General features: G+C 33.2%; 1 protein-coding gene across 1 annotated transcript; it reads right to left on the reverse strand.

Annotated features, from left to right (window-relative positions):
* Positions 1 to 3,431: 3,431 nt before the first annotated feature.
* Positions 3,432 to 16,930, reverse strand: LOC148601881 (fibrinogen-like protein A). The gene is made up of 5 exons (XM_088554920.1): positions 16,488 to 16,930; positions 8,206 to 8,339; positions 5,754 to 5,850; positions 4,514 to 4,678; positions 3,432 to 3,692 (listed from the first exon to the last, which is right to left on the reverse strand). The coding sequence occupies exons 1-5, from the start codon at positions 16,834 to 16,836 to the stop codon at positions 3,448 to 3,450; spliced, it is 990 nt and encodes a 329-aa protein (XP_088411046.1). The 5' UTR covers positions 16,837 to 16,930; the 3' UTR covers positions 3,432 to 3,447.
* Between the last annotated feature and the right edge of the window lie 2,416 nt (positions 16,931 to 19,346).

A 19,346-nucleotide genomic window follows, 5' to 3' on the forward strand; every position in this document is an offset into this window, starting at 1 on the left:
TAGAAAAGCAGAAATTATCCTACCAGTGCTATTGGTCCATGCTCCCAGGTTTTAGTGGAGTCCGAGTTACTTGTGTACTTTTGTTTCTTTTTATGTATTTTTTATTTATTATATGTTCTTTGTTGTATTTGTTAGTTTTCCTTATCTAGTCTTTGTTACTGGAGTACACTCTTTTGATTTCAGCTAGAAACTTGGCTCCCTTGATTACTTTTTGAAAACTATGATAGATAAAATGAAACTTTAAATTGCTGAAATCTGAAATGATCCTCATAATAAGACCTACAAAGTTAGTGGGGATCAAACTTGTTTGACGACTCCTTGTTAGAGCTATTTTCCTCGAAAGGCAAAAAATTATGTTTTTAGCAGTTGTCAGCCCATATCTTGAAAACTATAATAAATCGAATGAAACTTTCAACAGATTAAAAGATTCTCATAAGTCCTACCAAAGTGTTCATTGAGCCAGAATTCTTGCTAAGCTCCTTGTTAGGGTTATTGTCATTGAAAAATAAAAAATTAACCAGGGATTCAGGCTTCTGGGAGCCTCTTGTGTTTCTTTTAAAAATCTCCTCTGACACTACTTGACCAATTGGAACAAAACTTGGTATGAATATTCCTTGGGGTATCTTGCATAGAACTGAGGTGGGGATTTTGATCCGTCAAAAAAAGTATATGTGGTTTCTAAAAGTAGAACATAGGGGTCAGCATTGATTGTATATGATTTCAATCAACTGGAATAAATACATGTAAATGTGCAAGGCATAAATAGCTTGCCGTTTTGATTTCTTCTTAAAAGCAATTAACTGCATTGAACTTTCCTACTTCTGAGAATTGATAACTGTCATGACTTAAAATTTAGAAAATATTGTCTTGACTATGTGTGTTATTGACTTTATTCTTTATATGTACCTAATTTTACAAAGAAGCATACATTTTCAATGTTGGAAGCACACATACTAGTAATAAAAAATGCAGAATCATGAAAATAGAAATCAGAAAATGCACAATTTGAAATTGCATTTTGAAAGGTCTAAAACTATATTAAATTGAAATAGAATTTAATTTAACCTGACAATAATTTGAATTTTCATCTAGAACATTTCATTTCATTTTCAGTCCCCTAGCGGCTTTAGTCGAAGGGGACTTAAGATTTGCACTCCGCCGCCCGAGTGTTAGTCCACGAACAGTCCCGTTCTAAGTAATAACTATCGTAGGGAAAGTGAGGAGTACTGGATACGCAGACTAAGTACTGCAATACCTTACGGATGCAATGACAACATCAAAAGTATAGGAAAGCATTCAAGCCAATATGACAATAGCATAGATGTGATGAATTTATTTGACAAAAATCCAAGACGGGAAAGGAGTCATGGCCATCGCCGCTATACGTCACCCAAGTTACATGATGTCTCCATAGATGATCTCCTTCCTTTCATTCAAAAACCTCTTGGACTTCGTCACATTAGAACCAAACTCTATTCTATACCCCTCACTCAACTACACTCCCTTTACAACACAAGTCTTCAGACTCCAGTTTCTGACCCTACCTCATTATTATACAGACTTGTTGCCATCATTTTATATATTGGTTTCCAAAGACTCTTTAAACCAGTTTGTGTGAAAAGTCAAGATGAAGAAAAACTATCGTTTCTACCACTACCGTATGTTAACAAAGGTATAGATGCAATTAACTTGGCTAACATCCTCCATCACAAAAACGTTACCAACAAAACTCCCCCATATTTCATAGACAAATCCATACTAGAAAAGCAGAGCACGCTTAACCTACCGGTGCACCTGGTTCATGCTCCCAGTTTTTAGTGGAGTCCGAGTTGCTCATTTGCTTTTGTTACTTTGTATGTATAATTTTAGTTACTTTATGTTCTTTGTTGCTGTTTTCCATGTCTGGTTTTTGTCGCTGGATTACATTCTTTTGATTACCTCTATAACCTCGGTTCCCTTGATTACTCTTGCACTCGTAATTTCAGTAAAGATAATTTTATATTCGCATATAATTTTCATAATTATATATTTATACTCCACGTAATGCTACAGATCTGTGTCTATAGCATCATAGTTCTAAAAAGTAGTTTTTAATTTATTATCTAATTTCTTTTAAAGAATGAAAAGATATTTAGATATTTTATTTTATATGCTTACATGTGTATCTACCGCCTTAATGTTTTAGAAATGTTATTTGTTGCTGAATGAAGTTATGGAGAAAGGGATTTTATGGACAGTTTATTAATGAACATATTTAGAATTAACCAAAATGGTATATAATTGTGATTGACAAGGTTTTCACTAACAGCTATGTTATGTCAATAATTATACTAAATGTCCTATAAATAGATTAGTAATGTTGTGGTTATCCATCCTATGGTAAATGTGCCATACATTTAAAGACAGGAATTTTCATCAATCGAACAGACCTTTCCTTGTAGTTGACCGATACGCTGTATATTGTAATAACTCACGCACAGAGCCAAAATTTAGCCCGCAATTTATTAAGCACGTCACGTCGTACACATTATTCTGTTCCGAGCCAATGACTCATCCCTATATCACCGCTATGCCACGTGCTTGGTGAAAATACAAAAACTATCAACTTTAAAGACTGTTGTTACCAATATAATAGTTTACCTGGATGAATTTTTAACATATCTTTTCTTAGCTTCGCGCTTCGCGCCAAAATTCGTACAGGGTTATTTATTATTCTTTATTTCTAGTTATATCAACTATTTTTAGCACCACTTTGAGGATAAAACTACTTTCAACTGATTAACGTGTATTGCTATACACATTCCGGCAAATGCTAACTTCAAGATGAAACTATTCTTTCTGCATCCGAGGTTACTCTCTAGTGTAGCGTCAATAACCTAGTAGTTCCGATTGTCTACTGGGGCTCAAACCCATGCACTCTAGAGTTAGTTAAAGGTATGATTTCTCATTTTAGTAATGAGAAACAAAATATGTATATTTAAACATTTCAAAACCTACTGATACATCAAAGAAGTCAGGATATTTTGATAGGTAAAAAAAGTTTGTTTGATATTTGGAAATGAATTCATTTGGTTTTTTTTCCTATTTTGAAGTGGACCTGGCCGGTCGTTTGTTAGCTAGGCTAAGGGTACACACTCCCTTTCACTGGGGTAAAGCGGATAACCGTAACGGCCGTCACGGTCATCCCAAGATGCATTACGGAAATTCGGATCAGAATATTTCTCTTTAATAAAGTTGTCTATTCAAGTTATTCAACAAGATAAATATGACATATAGTCAGTCCTTCGTCAATGCTTGATATTTGAAGCGGTAAGTATATGTGTAAAATGTATGATTAATGAGAAATACAAGGTAAAAATATCGCCGGGATGACAAAACTTCGGAGACTATACACTATAACGTATAAAGAAATAAAATTAAACAATAAACAATTTGATTTAAAGTTTATTAAACCGTAGGTCTTATTTTCATTTCCACCTTTTTAAGTGTGGTAGTACCCTTCCATGAGCCCCAGTAAACTGACGTGTACCCTCTTGTGCCCGCCGGTTTGTACGGTCCATTTATATTCGAACCTCCACACCATTTATACCACCAGCCTCCTTGCCACAATATGGCACAATTGTCTTTTTTAATATCATTGTCTTGATCTTGCGTGGTAAACATGTAATTGTTATTTGCTGCAAAGGAATCGCCTGAAATGAAACATTCGTAATTTTGTCACGTTATATGATGTTTTGAATTTTTGAAGTTCTATAGGCATTTTACCAAACTTCTTATAACAATACAAATTTTATAAATTTTCGAAATGGTTTCGAGGAACATTTACGAAATAAAATATAATGGTTGAATGTCATGTTGATCTGAAATACAAATATATGCTACGTGTAATAAGAACATATTTTGATACATGCTCAACACGAAAGTATATATAACTAAGAGACATGAATAGAGGCTCTATTATCAAGGTTACATATTTTATAGAATTCAAATCATTTCAATTATTTTAGATATTTGTCACAAAACTCTTTCTTTAACCATGGCTTCTCTTATATAATGAATGACACTTAATCAATCGGGTATAATACTAAAAAGAAATCAAAATACATATACTATCTATGGTAATTATATGTAAACCAACTTACAAACGTATAAAGAATATATGAAAACGTATTATAAATAACGTCCTTACAAAAACTAAATTTTATGGTGACTCCATTGCTTCACAAAACAAAATTTATCAAAGAAAGGATTTCATTTACATAAGTGAAATAAGATGATGTTTGGATTGTGTATGGAGTCACTAATCAGTTGTTTTCAAATGTTGTACATTGAAACGGCCTCACCATAACATCACATTTGTCAGACGATATTGGACCTACTCGTCCTGCCAAATTTTCAAATTTATCAAATTATTTTGAATTCCTTTATCCCGTCAGAATAACTTAATTTGCCAGACCACATTGAACGAACCAACTGCGTCAGAATATCCTCATTTCGCAGACTACGAACTTACCCGCCGTACCAGAGTATCCCCCATTAGTCATACGGTATTTTGATGCTTCATGTGCTACAATGAAAACTGTGTATTCAGCATAAGCAGTATCACCTGTAAAATCCTCCAGATCAAATCGAACAGTATATGCTCTCCTGTTAGTCAGTATGTGTAAATTGTCGTTCCCTGTATGAACAAAAACGAATGCAAGATAAAAAAAATTAAAAGACAAAACATACAAGAACCTCAATATAACTTTAACTCGATTATTTTTGTGTTAAAAGAAAGAGTAATCAAGAGAACCAAGATTCTATCGGAAATCAAAAGATGTAATACAGAGACCAATACCAGACATCGAAAACAGACACACAACAAAGAACATAAAGTAACTAAAAAAATACATACAAAGTAACAAAAGTAAATAAGCAACTCGGACTCCACTGAAAACTGAAAGCATGGACCAGGTGCACCGGTAGGGTTAGCGTCCTCTGCTTTTCTAGAAACACCCGCACGCGATACAAAACGTTTGCGTAGTTACGGCAAGCTCTGGCATAATGTATGAGTTGTGATATGAAAACTCCATACGCAGGTGCTGAAGGGATGTTGCCACAAATGAAAGGAAAGTTAACAATTCTCAAGGAAAAGTCATCACGTTTGTCGTTTAGTTTTGGTCAGTAGTTTTTCTTCACCATCGATTTCTGAGTGTACGTCAAGATATGAGGCCGACTTAAAGATAGAATATCATATATACAGCGGAAACTGAGGTTAAAGGATTTAGCTAAACGATATTCTTTCTTCCGTATCAGATCAGCTATAATGTCAGTCTCAGTGAAGCATCTGACAGTCATCTTGTTTAACCAAATGGAAACAAAGTTTTATCACACATATAAGGTATCTCTTTTATGATTTCTACCCTGTGAAACTAAAGATATTGGCCAAAATGTGTTTTTCCAAAGGGATTCAATGTCAATTTGACTTGCCACAGCTACCCGCTGAGCCAACTGTGAATCGTTTGTAAAGGGCATAGGGATCATCAAACGGTCAAACAGAAGCTTCGATCAATAGCCGGTAGCAGCCATTCTGTTCGGTGAAATGAAACCAAAAATAATTCTTTTGTAGAAGCTCTACCCTTCACCCTTCGTGCCAATTTTTTTTTTAATCAATGTAGAGGATTTCGTGTAATTAAACAAATTGTGAAAAGGACGTAAAGAGATGACAGAAGCTGACATAAACCCAGGAGCTAAAACGTAGAATAATTTACCTAGCCAATGTTCGCCGGTTATATCTCCAAACCCAGTCTTATAATCTGTCCAATTTCTGTAAAAATTTTCGCTTCCATCTTGCCGACGCTGGACTAACTTAAATGACAAAATTATAAATTACGTTCTTTATCGTTTAATTAGAAATTTCTAAAAGCACATGAAGCAGTTTTAAAAGTCATCTAGATATTACATGTATTATACAAACATTTGTTTTAAAACAGGCACACTTAAGTGTCAACCACGAAATAAAAGAGTTACCTTCATCTAGTCTAGAAAGCAGTTACAACAATTTAATGAATAAGAGGATCAAGGAACACAGAAAAGACATAAAAACTGAAACAAATTTTGTGTGTATATATCCCATGTCTAGTAGCTATCCCTATGTGTTTTTATTGCCGTTCGAATCCCGGTTCCCCTTGGTTTCCCTTTCACAAAACGTTGGAATATGGACAATGGAATAAGCGTGTTTTGTAGTAATTCTGATTGACTGTTGTTAACGGCTTCAGTTATACCACAGATAATTCAAGCATTTTCAGACGAAAACGTATGATTAATTAAACATATCCTGGATTGTACACGCTAAATACTTCCGGGCGCAGGTGGACATTTCACACCATCTAGACACATGCATTTTTCTGTCAGTCGTTACATTATTTTCAATTAGCTAAATGGAGGAGCAATGAAATCCAGCAATCGCTCCCATTCAAGATGAACACGCTATAACCAGACCACAGAGGTGGTCGTTTGCAACTATAAAAGAACACGAGTACAGTGTATTTTGGAACTATACGGCTGGGAGACAAGTTCGGTTGTTCAATAAACTTATAAAATAATCCCAAATTAACTCGATCAAAGGCGTTTACTCACTGTAAAGTACTAAAAGAGGAGGTAATCATCTAAACTGTATTAAATGAAGATAGACAACGTAAATCAAATATTTAAAGAAGCAACAATAACTCTGAAGGAAATTTTACCTTCTCTAGATTTGAGTCTTTACATTTATTAATGGACAAGACATGAACACGATAATATATGATAGACTAAAATATACATTTTTGGTATACACTTTTAAGTGGTTGTTTGAATTTAAAATCATTTAACCTATATAGCATACTCTATGTCACACCGTATACATGTATAGCTTACGCTATATCGCATCACTTCTCGGAACACTTGAAGTATAGTTATAATATACGTATCTACACTCAACCTATATCACCCGTTGTGGTTTGATAGCCTTGTGTGTCGATATCGTATCTTATAATGATTTTAGCATGTATTATCCCGATAATGTTTTATATTTGATTTATAATTATTAAGTCCACGGACAGATTGATATTATAAGAAATTGTAAACACCAAATATAAATAGAGCATTAAAATGATCTTTACCATATGTCTTGAGTTCATGCACTTTTTAATAGAAAAAAATATTCAATCGTATATTTGGTTTTGTTTTTTGTTCCAAAGAGTGCATACCATTGATAAGAAATGTCCACTGGATTTGTCAAACTACATGTCTGAATGATCTATTACAAATGTACTTACAAAACTAGTACAGATTGTTATTTCTGTCACATAAGAGTGAAAAAAAAAACAATCAATGGAACCTAAATTCAAACGATATTCAAAAAGGTCATAATCCAAGGATAACTAATAGACAAGGATAATAGACAGCGAATATAAACATAACCAAATTAACACGTACAACGAAACAAAGTTAGTTTGTAAATTTAGAATCCAACAAAACCCGGTAAACTGATAACAATGCACCAGTCCGGTAAGCAACATCAGCTTTTCAAGAAGCAACAGTCGAGTTGCATGTAGTATCTAGTAACAGTCTCCGGGACAAGTTTGCAATTCCGGGGAGTGCAAACATGGTCTTGGCCATTTTAAGTGGCAGCGAAAAATTTTTTTGTCAGAGATGATGCACTAACATCCTAGTAAAAAAATTACATGAGTTGTATTCTTACTTTGCTTACCATCTAAACACAGTAAGCATTTAAAACCAAATTTCCTCTGAAGAAATCTCATTTTCTTTAAGGAAATATCATTTCCCTTGAGAAAAAATTACACATCAGATTTCCTTTGAGGACATTCAAAAACAAGAATTTCCTTAAAGGAAAAAGTTTTACTTTAAGGAAATTTACTCAATTGCAGTTTCCTCAAAGGAAAATGTTTTTCCTAAAGGAAAATGTTTTTCCTCAAGGAAAATGTTTTTCCTCAAGGAAAAACATCATATTGAAATTTCCTCAAAGAAAAAAATTTTTACTTTAAGAAATAAATCACATTAAAATTTCCTTTGAGGAAACTCTTTCACTTAAAATTTCCTCAAAGGAAATCATTTTTCTTACCAGAACAAAATCTTAAATGAAGAAGCACTTTTGGGTAACGTTTGTAGGTATATTTTATTCCTTTCTATATTATACAATCCTGTAACAATATAACTTACAGTCCATCCCCCAGAGGATGTATCCATGTCACAATAAACGTTGATTCTGTTGAAACTCGACGGATTAATGATGTAAACTCCACTTCCGGATCCGGGTGGAAGACAACTGCAATCTACATGGTCTACCTGTAAAGCTGTAACACAATTATAACTAGAGATATTATATTCAAAGGCGTTTTGAATGTTGAAGAGTATATGTACCAATTAGAAGCAAAAACAACAATAAAAAAGACCCGCATAATGGAATAATTCTTAGCGAGATAAACAAAATATATATACAGTAGTATATGTCCCGTACTACCATACATCGTGTACTAAGTTACAGCCCTAGATTAATCCTACGAGGAGGAATGACCCGGCCAGCGAAAGCTATATTTTTATATAGCCTAGCTGGCCGAGTGGTCTAGGGCGCTGCACTTAGTGCAGGCGGTGTTGCCATAGATGTCACAACGGTACGAGTTCGAATCCCGCGGAGGGAGCGACCAAAAATTTGCATTGCAAATTTGACAGTTCTAACATCGTTGGGAAGTTTTCAGACCTTTCTATACGTTTATGTATTTTCCCTGTATCAATTTGATCCGATGGAGCAGTGTAGCGAATAGAGTCGTCACATTCTGAGACGTTTATATATATATATCCAGCGTAATAGGGGTAATTGTGGTACACATGAATGCCCTCTATATCTTTTTGATGATTTAATGTAAGAGTCCACCAAGATTTCAAAACCATTCGAATCAAAAGTCGTGCAAAACATAACCTGAAAGATTTATTAATATCAATCAAACGGACAAAGAAGTAATTAAAAAGTATAACAGTCGTACGGACGGAAAGGTGGGTATCATGTACACTATATACAACCAGCTTTTAAACGTGAAGTATATGATATTTTACCTAATCAAACTTCTATGATTAGGGGTTCTGTCAATATGGATGTGTTTGGCGTGAGTAGAACAGTTTTTAATTTATATTTATAAATATTCAGTAGGTATTTTTCAGGAAGAACTGTAATTCTATAACCAAAGTTAAAATATCAACTTATTACAATGTGACTTTTCGTTCGGAATTGAACATTAAAAGGGGGCATGGATAATAATCACGTTTCTTTACCTAGCTTGTAATGTATATGAAGTTATCGATTGTATCAAAATAGAGTGAAATGGCGAAATACATTTTTAATATATCATAATAAAAAAAAAATAAATTAAATAAAAATAAAACATTGTGATATGAACTTGATTTGTTTCATGACAATAATTGCTTTTTTTTTTTCATTTCATGTCTTTATACATACCTTATTTGAACAATATTCGATGAGCTTTTTACGAGCTTATTGAATATTTTAAATTTAGTATTTGTACATTTTCTTGTAATATATTGAAAAAAAAAAAAGATTTCCGTATTAAAATGACGGAGGTATGTTAGGGTACAAACTTTTGATGCTTGAAAAGAAGCAGCCCCTTCCACTTTCTCCATGCTGTGTTTTTTCTAACCGGAAGTTTAATTTCTGTTTTCAGACTAGATATATTTTCTGTCCGATATTTGTCCAGCCAATTTCAAAGTCGTTTTAATATTTAGTTAATGAGTATACTAAGATCAATTCGTGAGTCTTAGATATTTTATCTTAATAAGGAAATGATTCAAAATTATTTCAAAACCAAAAAGTTTTGTCCCATCTAAATTGTGACCCTTCAATAAAAGCAATTTACATATATTCCTTTTTTATCGTAATTGTTTTATATATGACATATTATAACCCACTATCATTGCATAAATTGACCAAAAGAACACGTACAAAGAAACAAAACTGAATCAGCAATCCGGACTCCACTAAAAACCAGGAGCACAGACGAGGTGCACCGGTAGGGTAAGCTTCTTCTATTTTTCTACAAACACCCACTGAGTTGCTCATAAAAAGATACATATCTTTAGTTTTGTAAGGTTTAATTCATGAATATATTTTGTTTGGAAAACACGTCGAGGATACGTTGAAAAGTCTTTAGTCAATTGCGAAAAACGCACCGCCGCCAACGAAAACGCTCTGAAGTCGTTTAAACCAAGTTGCATATTTTCAGTGTCATGTAATAAGTTGCCGATTATTTGGCAGAGGACGCTTACCCTATCGTAGCACCTGGTCCATGCTCCCCGTTTCTAGCGGAGTCGGAGTTGCTCATTTGCTTTTGTTACTTTGTATATATGATTTCAGTTACTTATGTTCTTTGTTGTGTATGTTTTCCATGTCTGGTCTTTGTCCCTGGATTACATTCTTTTGGTTACCGCTATAACCTTGGTTCCCTTGATTACTCTTTAAACCGATATGACGTTTTTATCTACAAATGATACATGATATCTTCAGATAGCTTTCTTCACGTCTTCGCGGATTGAAAAAAAAACATTTAATTAGACGCTTACAGGATTTTACTCAAAGTTTGCACTCGTTTATATAAAGCTTTTACATGTAATTTTTTTTTTATCAAGTTGTCTACATAGTGCAGATAGATCATCTCCATTTCGTTTTCCGTGTTTACATTTTTATTGGTATGTACTTATAAGAAATCAAATCATTTGCAAAGCACTAACAAGTTACACAAATTGAATTACTTCACGTTGAAATTTAAATTATGGTAAGTATCTTCACATTTTTTGGTTATTGTAAACTATATAGACAAGTTCAAAGTGGTTACGGTAGACTACGAACATGAAACATGTTAAAACATTACATTTTAAAGAATTAAAATCAAAATACTCATGTACTGAATCAATTTATATCGATCGTTTGAATTTTTACGCCCAAATAATCGTCAAATAGCAAACATTTGAAATAAAAGGGAAGAACTGGGATCGAACTCAAACGTATCTAAAATAAGCTTATTGTTGTAGAAAAATGATGTTGAACTCTTTGATTTTAATTTTAAAAATACTTAATATCTTAAACCGATATAGGTACACAAAGCGAAAGCTGATATTATTCAGAATCAGACCGCAGTACTATTTGACAATGTTCGAAAAGATTTGCGGTTTCCCTGCTTACGTGATTTGCGACTTGAAATGAAACGATTCGGTTGGTCACTAGAACTTTAAAACCGTAAATCGTACAGTTATACTAAAAAGCCACTTTGTTCCAACGTTATTAAGTCAACTGGCACCATGTAGACAAATTACTCACACTACTACACAATATTCATGCACCTTACCAGTCCTTGCTTTCAATTTTTTTATCTAGTAGCCCTTTGGGCTAGCAAGTTTGAATTTTTGGTAGCCCAAACTCAAAACTAATAGCCCGAAAAATTCAGAAAAAGACATGCAAATTATCTGAGGAGTTCGATTGACATCGCTAAAATTTCAATACCGAAAACTATCGACGAACAACAACGACCCTCAAATCAAAATAAGAACCACGGTAATTTTAATTTGACAGCTAAATATTATGTTGTCCTACAAGTATTTGTGAAAGATTTTATTATATAAATCGATTAGTTTTTATTTAGTTTTACTTTTAATCATCGTTTTTTATAGTAAATCTAACATAAAATAAACGTTGCGGCAAATTGCTGTTTTTAATTAACGCCCGGTTCGCAGATATCGTCAGGTTTAACTCGGAATGATTTGACACGAAAGGACAAAAGGTCGCGAAAGTAAATAATGACAAAAATAAACAATAGTGACATTGTCGTAACTTTGTAATTATATTTCGGACAGAATGTAAACACGACAACGTACTGTAGGTCATTGAAACACTTTAATCTTACACTTTCACAACTCGAATCTGACTAGCCCGGTCGGGCTACGGACATTTAAACTGTACTAGCCCGAGGCTGATTTTACTAGCCCCGGGCTTCGGGCTAGTGGCTAACGTCGAGGACTGCCTTATGAATGAATTCTAAGCATGATTTTAAAGTATACAATCTGAATTTTATTTTGACCACTTTGGATCAATGCACACTCTGATAATCCATTTGCAATGCATAATTGTAGGTTCAGTGTTTTTTATGGTACTACATAGACTGATAGCCATTTGACCTGGAAGTGATTATGCCTTGAACATCCAGTCGTTGTATATATACAGGGACAGTGAGAATGTCATCTGCGAAGGCGATTAATTATCTAAATTTACCTAAGGTAACCTTTTTGTGATTCAATTGGTTATTTTTGTGTTGTCTTCATGTGAATAAGCGACAATAATACTTTGTACATTAACTATCGACTCTACGAATCATTCCTATACTCGGCGTCACATAAATAACATACTGTTAAAATTTGAATAAAAATATTTTCTACGACTTTATTGAGACCTATTGTCGTTTAAATTGTCTTAAATGACTTGCTCATTCGTTTAGCCAAACTGCTTCTCCCTGAACAAGTCGCTTTTAGCTTAAATCATGCGTAACAAATCCTTACGGGGAAATCTCATACTAATATCCGCCATGTTGGTTTCTACGGGACGATTTGTTTACAAACGAAGTTCGTAAGTTCCCGTCGAACTCCGGTGACAATCGTCTGCTTGATTAACTTCTCGGTATTGTACGTTGTTCGCGTAAAAAAATCCGAGATATCCGAAATAACGCCGAAATGCATTCTGGGTTCTTCAGTTTTTGGACAAACCATTTAAACGTAAACAACATCTCCTAGCAACCCGATCACTGTAAACATGGCCGACTTTTTACAATGTAAATATTGGCACCGAGAATTAAAATCTGACCGGAATTTAACGATTCAATGTTTAGGGAGATGCCGTTTGCCCAAACGAATGAGCAAGTCGTTTAAGACAATTTAAACGACGGTAGGTGTCAATAAAGTCGTAGAAAATATTTTTATTCAAATTTTAACAGTATGTTATTTATGTGACGCCGAGTATAGTATATTCTTTACCAACTGTAATAAGAGCAACTTATCTAAAAAGAAAATTCTCACATCAATACATTCTATTCACGATAAATTATTAAATACAAATTATAATTATTGAAAATCATTTTATTTTTAAATGTGCGTGTACAGGGTATGCCTATTTAATGGAAAACAATAGAATGTATATAATATCAGAGGTTCAATCAAATTTACTAAAACTTACTATTTACCCACTCCCTTACCAATTATGAGTACTTAAAGGCTTTTGGAACAATTAGCTTTATCATTACATATTTCAAAACATTTCAACAGTACTAAACCAGTCGATTCGTGCAAGAAATTGAATAATTACGTAATAGACAGGAATGGTGTGTCATTAACGAATAAGCAAAAGTAAACAATCGCATTTAATTGGTCTCTTTGAGTTTACTTGTCCTAGAATTCTTAATTAAAATAAGTTGTATTGAGTCTTTGGGACAATCGAAGGCAATATTTCACTATTCAAAATCTGTATTTACATGACAGTAATTATGGCACACGATGTCACTGTGATGTCGTATGTTATTGTTTTATTTCCAAATAAGCAGTTTCTTAAATTTAAAGGGGTTTGTGTACACTCTATTGTTGCGTGTACCTTCATTTGTACTCGAATAAAAATTAAATCCTTTTTAAAAATCACTAAAAAAGGTTGATCTGTCGTTAAAATAGAAATATTTCCTATATTTCTACTTAAGTTTTCTCTGAATGATAACTATAAATGTATAACCCTAAGTGTTCAATTATAAATGGTACTCGTTACATAATTTAACTTGAAGAACAGACACTGTGAAGTCAGCCTCATATCTTGACCTACACTTAGAAATCGATGGTAAAGGAAAACTATTGACCAAACTTTAAGACAAACGTGATGACTTTTCATTCAGAATTGTCAATTTTCCTTTCATCTGTGGCAGCATCCCTTCGGCTCCTGCGTATGGAGTGTTCATATCACAACTCATACGTTATGCCAGATCTTGCCGAAACTACGCAGACTTTTTGTATCGCGCTAGAACTCTAACAAATAGGCTTCTGGAACAGGGTTATGCTACTACAATATTGAAGTCATCACTACAGAAGTTTTATGGTCGTTACGGTATATCCATCTGCGCCATGAAAAATGATATGTTCAATGTGTCATAGTTTTCCTTTCCTCTTTCGTCTACCCCGGACTTGACATTTCATGAGCAACTCGGCGGGTGTTTCTAGAAAAGCAGAGGACGCTTATCCTACCGGTGCACCTAGTCCATTCTCCCAGTTTTAGTTGAGTCCGAGTTGCTCATTTGCTTTTGTTACTTTGTATGTATGATTTCAGTTACTTATGTTCTTTGTTGTGTATGTCTGTTTTCCATGTCTGATCTTTGTCCCTGGATTACATTATTTTGATTACCGCTTTAATCTTGATTACTCATTGAAAACAAATATGTCAACAATGTAGAAAAAATGCATATGATGTTTAGAAAAGTTAAGGTAAAACAATATCCGCCAGTCAGATATTCCCGGGCAAGGTTTACTTGACTAGTTGTTACCGGAAGACAAAAACTCTAATCGTAAGATGACTTGACAGATGAAATTAGTTTAATTGAAATAGTAATAGACCAAATCAATTTGTGAGCACGGAAGTAAGAATATAAGAAATCCGTATCGTATTGGCAAAACGTCAAGCTACAGGTTTGTGCTTGGTTTCTTACGGTTTTATTGATTCAAATTATTTTTTTCCATAAACCGCGTTTCTCCGTTACTTTAAGAAAGCCTCTTCATCAAACTTCAAAACTGTGGAAATGCCAATACCAAAGGTCTTCACACTGATTAAAAAATGTCAGAACAAAACGGTTATCTGCTGTTAAACCTAAAAGCAAGGTAGGTTTAGAATGTATTTTATTTTCTAAAACTTTGACGGAACGGAAAATTCGTGACTAAATCTGATAACAAACGCAATACATTTCCGTCTAGTATCATCAATTTAAAACGTGTTTATCGGTTTAATCTATCCGCAAAAATTACTTAAGCATTTTAGGTTCAAGCAATCTGAATGATATTTTATCCCATGGAGAAAGTTATCAGTATCTTAATTTTTATTACAGAAGTTTGATTTTGTATTGCTTTTGAAGCTAACTTGTATTGATTATTGAAATACCATCTTTTTTTACTTTTATATACTATTTCTAATAGTAATATAAAGACAAGTACCTCTATAATATATTCGAAAAGCAACACATGCATTTGATAAATCACAGGCACTTAATACAGGAAAAAACCTGAATGTTCCGAATCCTTTTTGGACTTAAGAAATTGTCCAATTTATATGGGAATCGGTTTACCCAGGTTCAAAATACATTCAGACTGAATTTAAAAAAAATATATAAAAAGTATCTACTTTAGACAGGGTTCGGTATGCACAGGTTTTGCCGTCACCTGGTTGATGATCGGTGTTATATTCGTATACACCATTTAGAATTACATAGAGAAGAAAAGAAATTTGAATGTATCAAAGAGAAAACAACTTCACCAAACAGTGAGAAAAAAACAACAGCTAAAGGCAGACGGGTTTCTTTATGGACTGTGAAGTTCTTTACACCATAAACATAAAAAAGTTAATAAAGGCAAGATGTTCCTGTCTCCTCGTGTATATTTAAAAATAAGTAATTGTTTATTGTTCTCTATATGGTAATATTGTTGCGAGATTTTACTTTTTCGTCATCCGAATATTTGATAGATGATCGAATGTGAAATGATAAGCATACTGCTAATATATAATTATAATATTACCTGCATGTGAAGTAGTTCAGTTAACCGATTATATGAATGATAAAAAAGAAACTAAATAAAAATAAATAAAAATAAATCGTGATAAAAGAATATAAGGAGGCACAAATTTTCGGTCGTAGGGACTAGACGGGAGGCGAATAACAAATATATGTAACAACAAAGACGTATGGAATAGAAAAAGGAACACATGCACTATCGTATAACACCTAAAAAGTTAAATAATTCAAATAATCTTGGGAGTGGTTAATATAAGGCAAATGTAACCTGTTAGAGGACGAAGTTGTTACATAGATATATTTAAAAATCATGTCGCTATTTCCCACCTCCTGTCGCTTTTTAGTGATGAAGATATGAAAATACTGATTTTGTACGGGAAACTTTCTTGACGGACTGAAATTAGGAATCTCAATGTTTCCAAGCTATAACTTAATTTTGCATTAAACAGTTATGAGTACATCGGCCTCGACTAACATGATCTTGAATTCTGTACGGAAAAAAGCGATAAAAATAATTAAAAACAGATAATAATATAAATGTGTTAAAGTAAATGTAGGTGCTAAATGTAGTTTTATGAACTGTTTGTTGACCAACATACCAAACGGTATTTATTATAATTGATACTTCTAACGTATTACCTGCATTGAATGGTTTAAGCATAACACTTGTCGGTGTTGAATTTTCCATGGTCGGGTTACAGCACGAGTCTAACATGCATTCCAATGTATCTTGTTTATATGTCGCTGAACAACAGTTATCTCTTTCGACACACAGGTTTGCACACATGACACTAGACCTGATTGTTCTTTTTCCGACAACAGTGTCACTCGAAGATATTATTTTGTCGTTGTGGACTGCAAACGTTTGGAAATCCCATTGTCCTTGAGCGGATCGTAACCATCCGAGTAAAAATATTTGCAGTATTTCTAGGAAAAACTGGTTTTGTATAAGGTTTGACATCATTATTTCTCTATTTGATATTTTCATAAATTGTCTTTATGAGAACGTAAAAAAAGTTGTACAATTGAAGACATTCAGAATATAGAAGATTGATTATGTTACAAAAAACACTGACAGATTGAATGAACTTCATTAGAGTCGTAGAGTATTTGATTGATTATCGAATGTTTGTTTTAATTGGCTGACGTGTTTTCCAATACAAGGTATGATTTAAACAATCACTTTAAAAATCAAATGATCATTATCTTTAAAAGAGATGGAAAAATCATGGATGTACAAATATTTAACTGAATTTAAATATATTTGGGATGAGACGTTATCAATTAACCATTAAAAATATAAACGGTATATTATATGTCAGTAATATAAAACTGAAATAAAAATATAGGTAGAAAATCAATTTTTGACGCATTTCCACTGTCATATGCTTAAAAATGCTTTAATCCGCAGATTATCTAACTTGACCTGTAAAAAGCCTTCTGGTTGGGCAGACATCTTTCAGAAAACCAAGTTATTTTGTATATCCTGGTTTTGCATTGTGACGTCATAAACGTAGATTGGTTAAACATCCACAATTCCAAACGAAATAACAGTTTGGTTAAAATCGATTATAATATTTGGACTTTAATCCATTTTTAATTAAATTATAAAAATATTCCTTTGATTTGAACAAGTTATACGAACTAACTGTTCGAGCTAGTTTACACTATAATAAACTGAGTCAAAAATTGTTACAAACCAATGTATTTAGTATTATCTGTTAAAAATAAGGAACTTCTTTCCTCAAATATATTAAACTGATTATATGAATTGAGTACCTGAACACAAGATTTAACAAATCAACAAAACACTTTAAAATGATATATTTCACGTCACAGGTGTCTGGAAATACATAAACACATAACAGAAAATACTTGGCGCATTGGTAGGGTAGATACAACGATAGCAATTAACTACTTAACGATTTCATTTCAAAGCTATGGTAATGAGAGAAGAGTGCGATTATCCTCTTTAATTCAGTGCAATTTTGTGATAAAATAAATCGTTATTTTTATTCAGTAAAATCAAAGGCAAACTGTTAATTGGTAACCAGTTATCGTATTACAGAATGTTTAATGTCAGTGGATCGACTTGTCAAGATAATTGGGCAATATCACTTTAAAATTGTTATCGTTCTTGATCACTAATTGCAAAACAAAAATGTATTTGTTGACGATATTTATCTACGGAGCCTTGTAAGTGCCATGCAAAAAAATATATAATAACTAAGTCGTGCGCATGAAATATTTAAAACATGCCCACGAAATATTAAATTGTGCGCACGAAATGCAAAATCGTGAACACGAAAAGCTAAGTCGTGCGCACAATATACCATTTTAAAAGTGTTAAATCGTGCGAATAAAGTAATAAATCATGCGCACGAAATATTAATGCGCACGCGACTTTAAGTGGAATTGACACGAATGAGTTCAAGCACGTGGAACGGTAAGTTAAGGGGTCAGGACTTTCCTTTCTCTAATGTTTTGACTACATCTTCTTCATCTGTTTTTTTTCTCCAACACCCATATTTAATTAAGAAGTTACGCGCCATGTTCGTGCATGGTGGGTTGAAGGGATTATCACGAGAACTATTAGGGGAAACGTCTTTTTTCACTAGTGGACAATCTTGTAAGACTCTGAAAGAGTGACGATACTATAATCTTATACAACGGAAAAACATGAAATATGGATCTTACTCGTTGAGAACATTTCTCTGTCATTACTTGTTATTACAAGTGGTTTAGAATAGAATTTCGTGGGCAAGACTTTGCGCACAATTTATTATTTCGTGCGTACATTTTAATATTTCGCGAAAGATTAAAACAGATGTACGATTCGGACTTATTATCATTTAGATACAGAATAGACATAGTTTATCCTACCGGTGAACCTGATCCATGCTCCTAGTTAGGATACAAATAGAATTTACTTCGTTCCATTCAGTCGCAATGCAGGATCTAACAACACTACGTTCTGTTAGATATAACCTTAGAAAAGTTCGATATCAAATAGTAACTTTACATTCAATACGAGAGCCAACTACATTTAAAAGTATGAGAATGTAAAAAGATATTGAATGAACTATCAAGTTCATAAAACTATTCATAAATTGTTACATAGAGAATCCGGTACCACGGATAGTGGATTAAAACAATAACTCAATTATCAAATGGAATTATGATTCAAATTGAATTAATCGGGGCATTTAAGTAAACAGAAAATAATGAAGATATTTATCTATTTTGTTGTAAATATATATTAATGGTATATCAAATAATATCTAAAACAACCGTTAAGTAGAAAAAAATATTTCAAAAATGTTGTCAATTTGTTCACCGGCTTGTCAATTAGAAAATTAAAAAGGTAGGTTAACTAAAAGGATAAACAATGAATTAATCATTGTGATTGTTTTGATTAACTTTTCGGTTTTGCCGTAATATTGCCATTTGCCGTACGGACTTTCCTTTTAGACAAATGTAAACCGGGAAATTTTCACG

The sequence above is a fragment of the Perna viridis genome, chromosome 12, assembly GCF_037379345.1.
Source record: "Perna viridis isolate PV_CMFRI_1.1 ecotype Kerala chromosome 12, ASM3737934v1, whole genome shotgun sequence".
Classification (NCBI taxonomy): domain Eukaryota; kingdom Metazoa; phylum Mollusca; class Bivalvia; order Mytilida; family Mytilidae; genus Perna; species Perna viridis.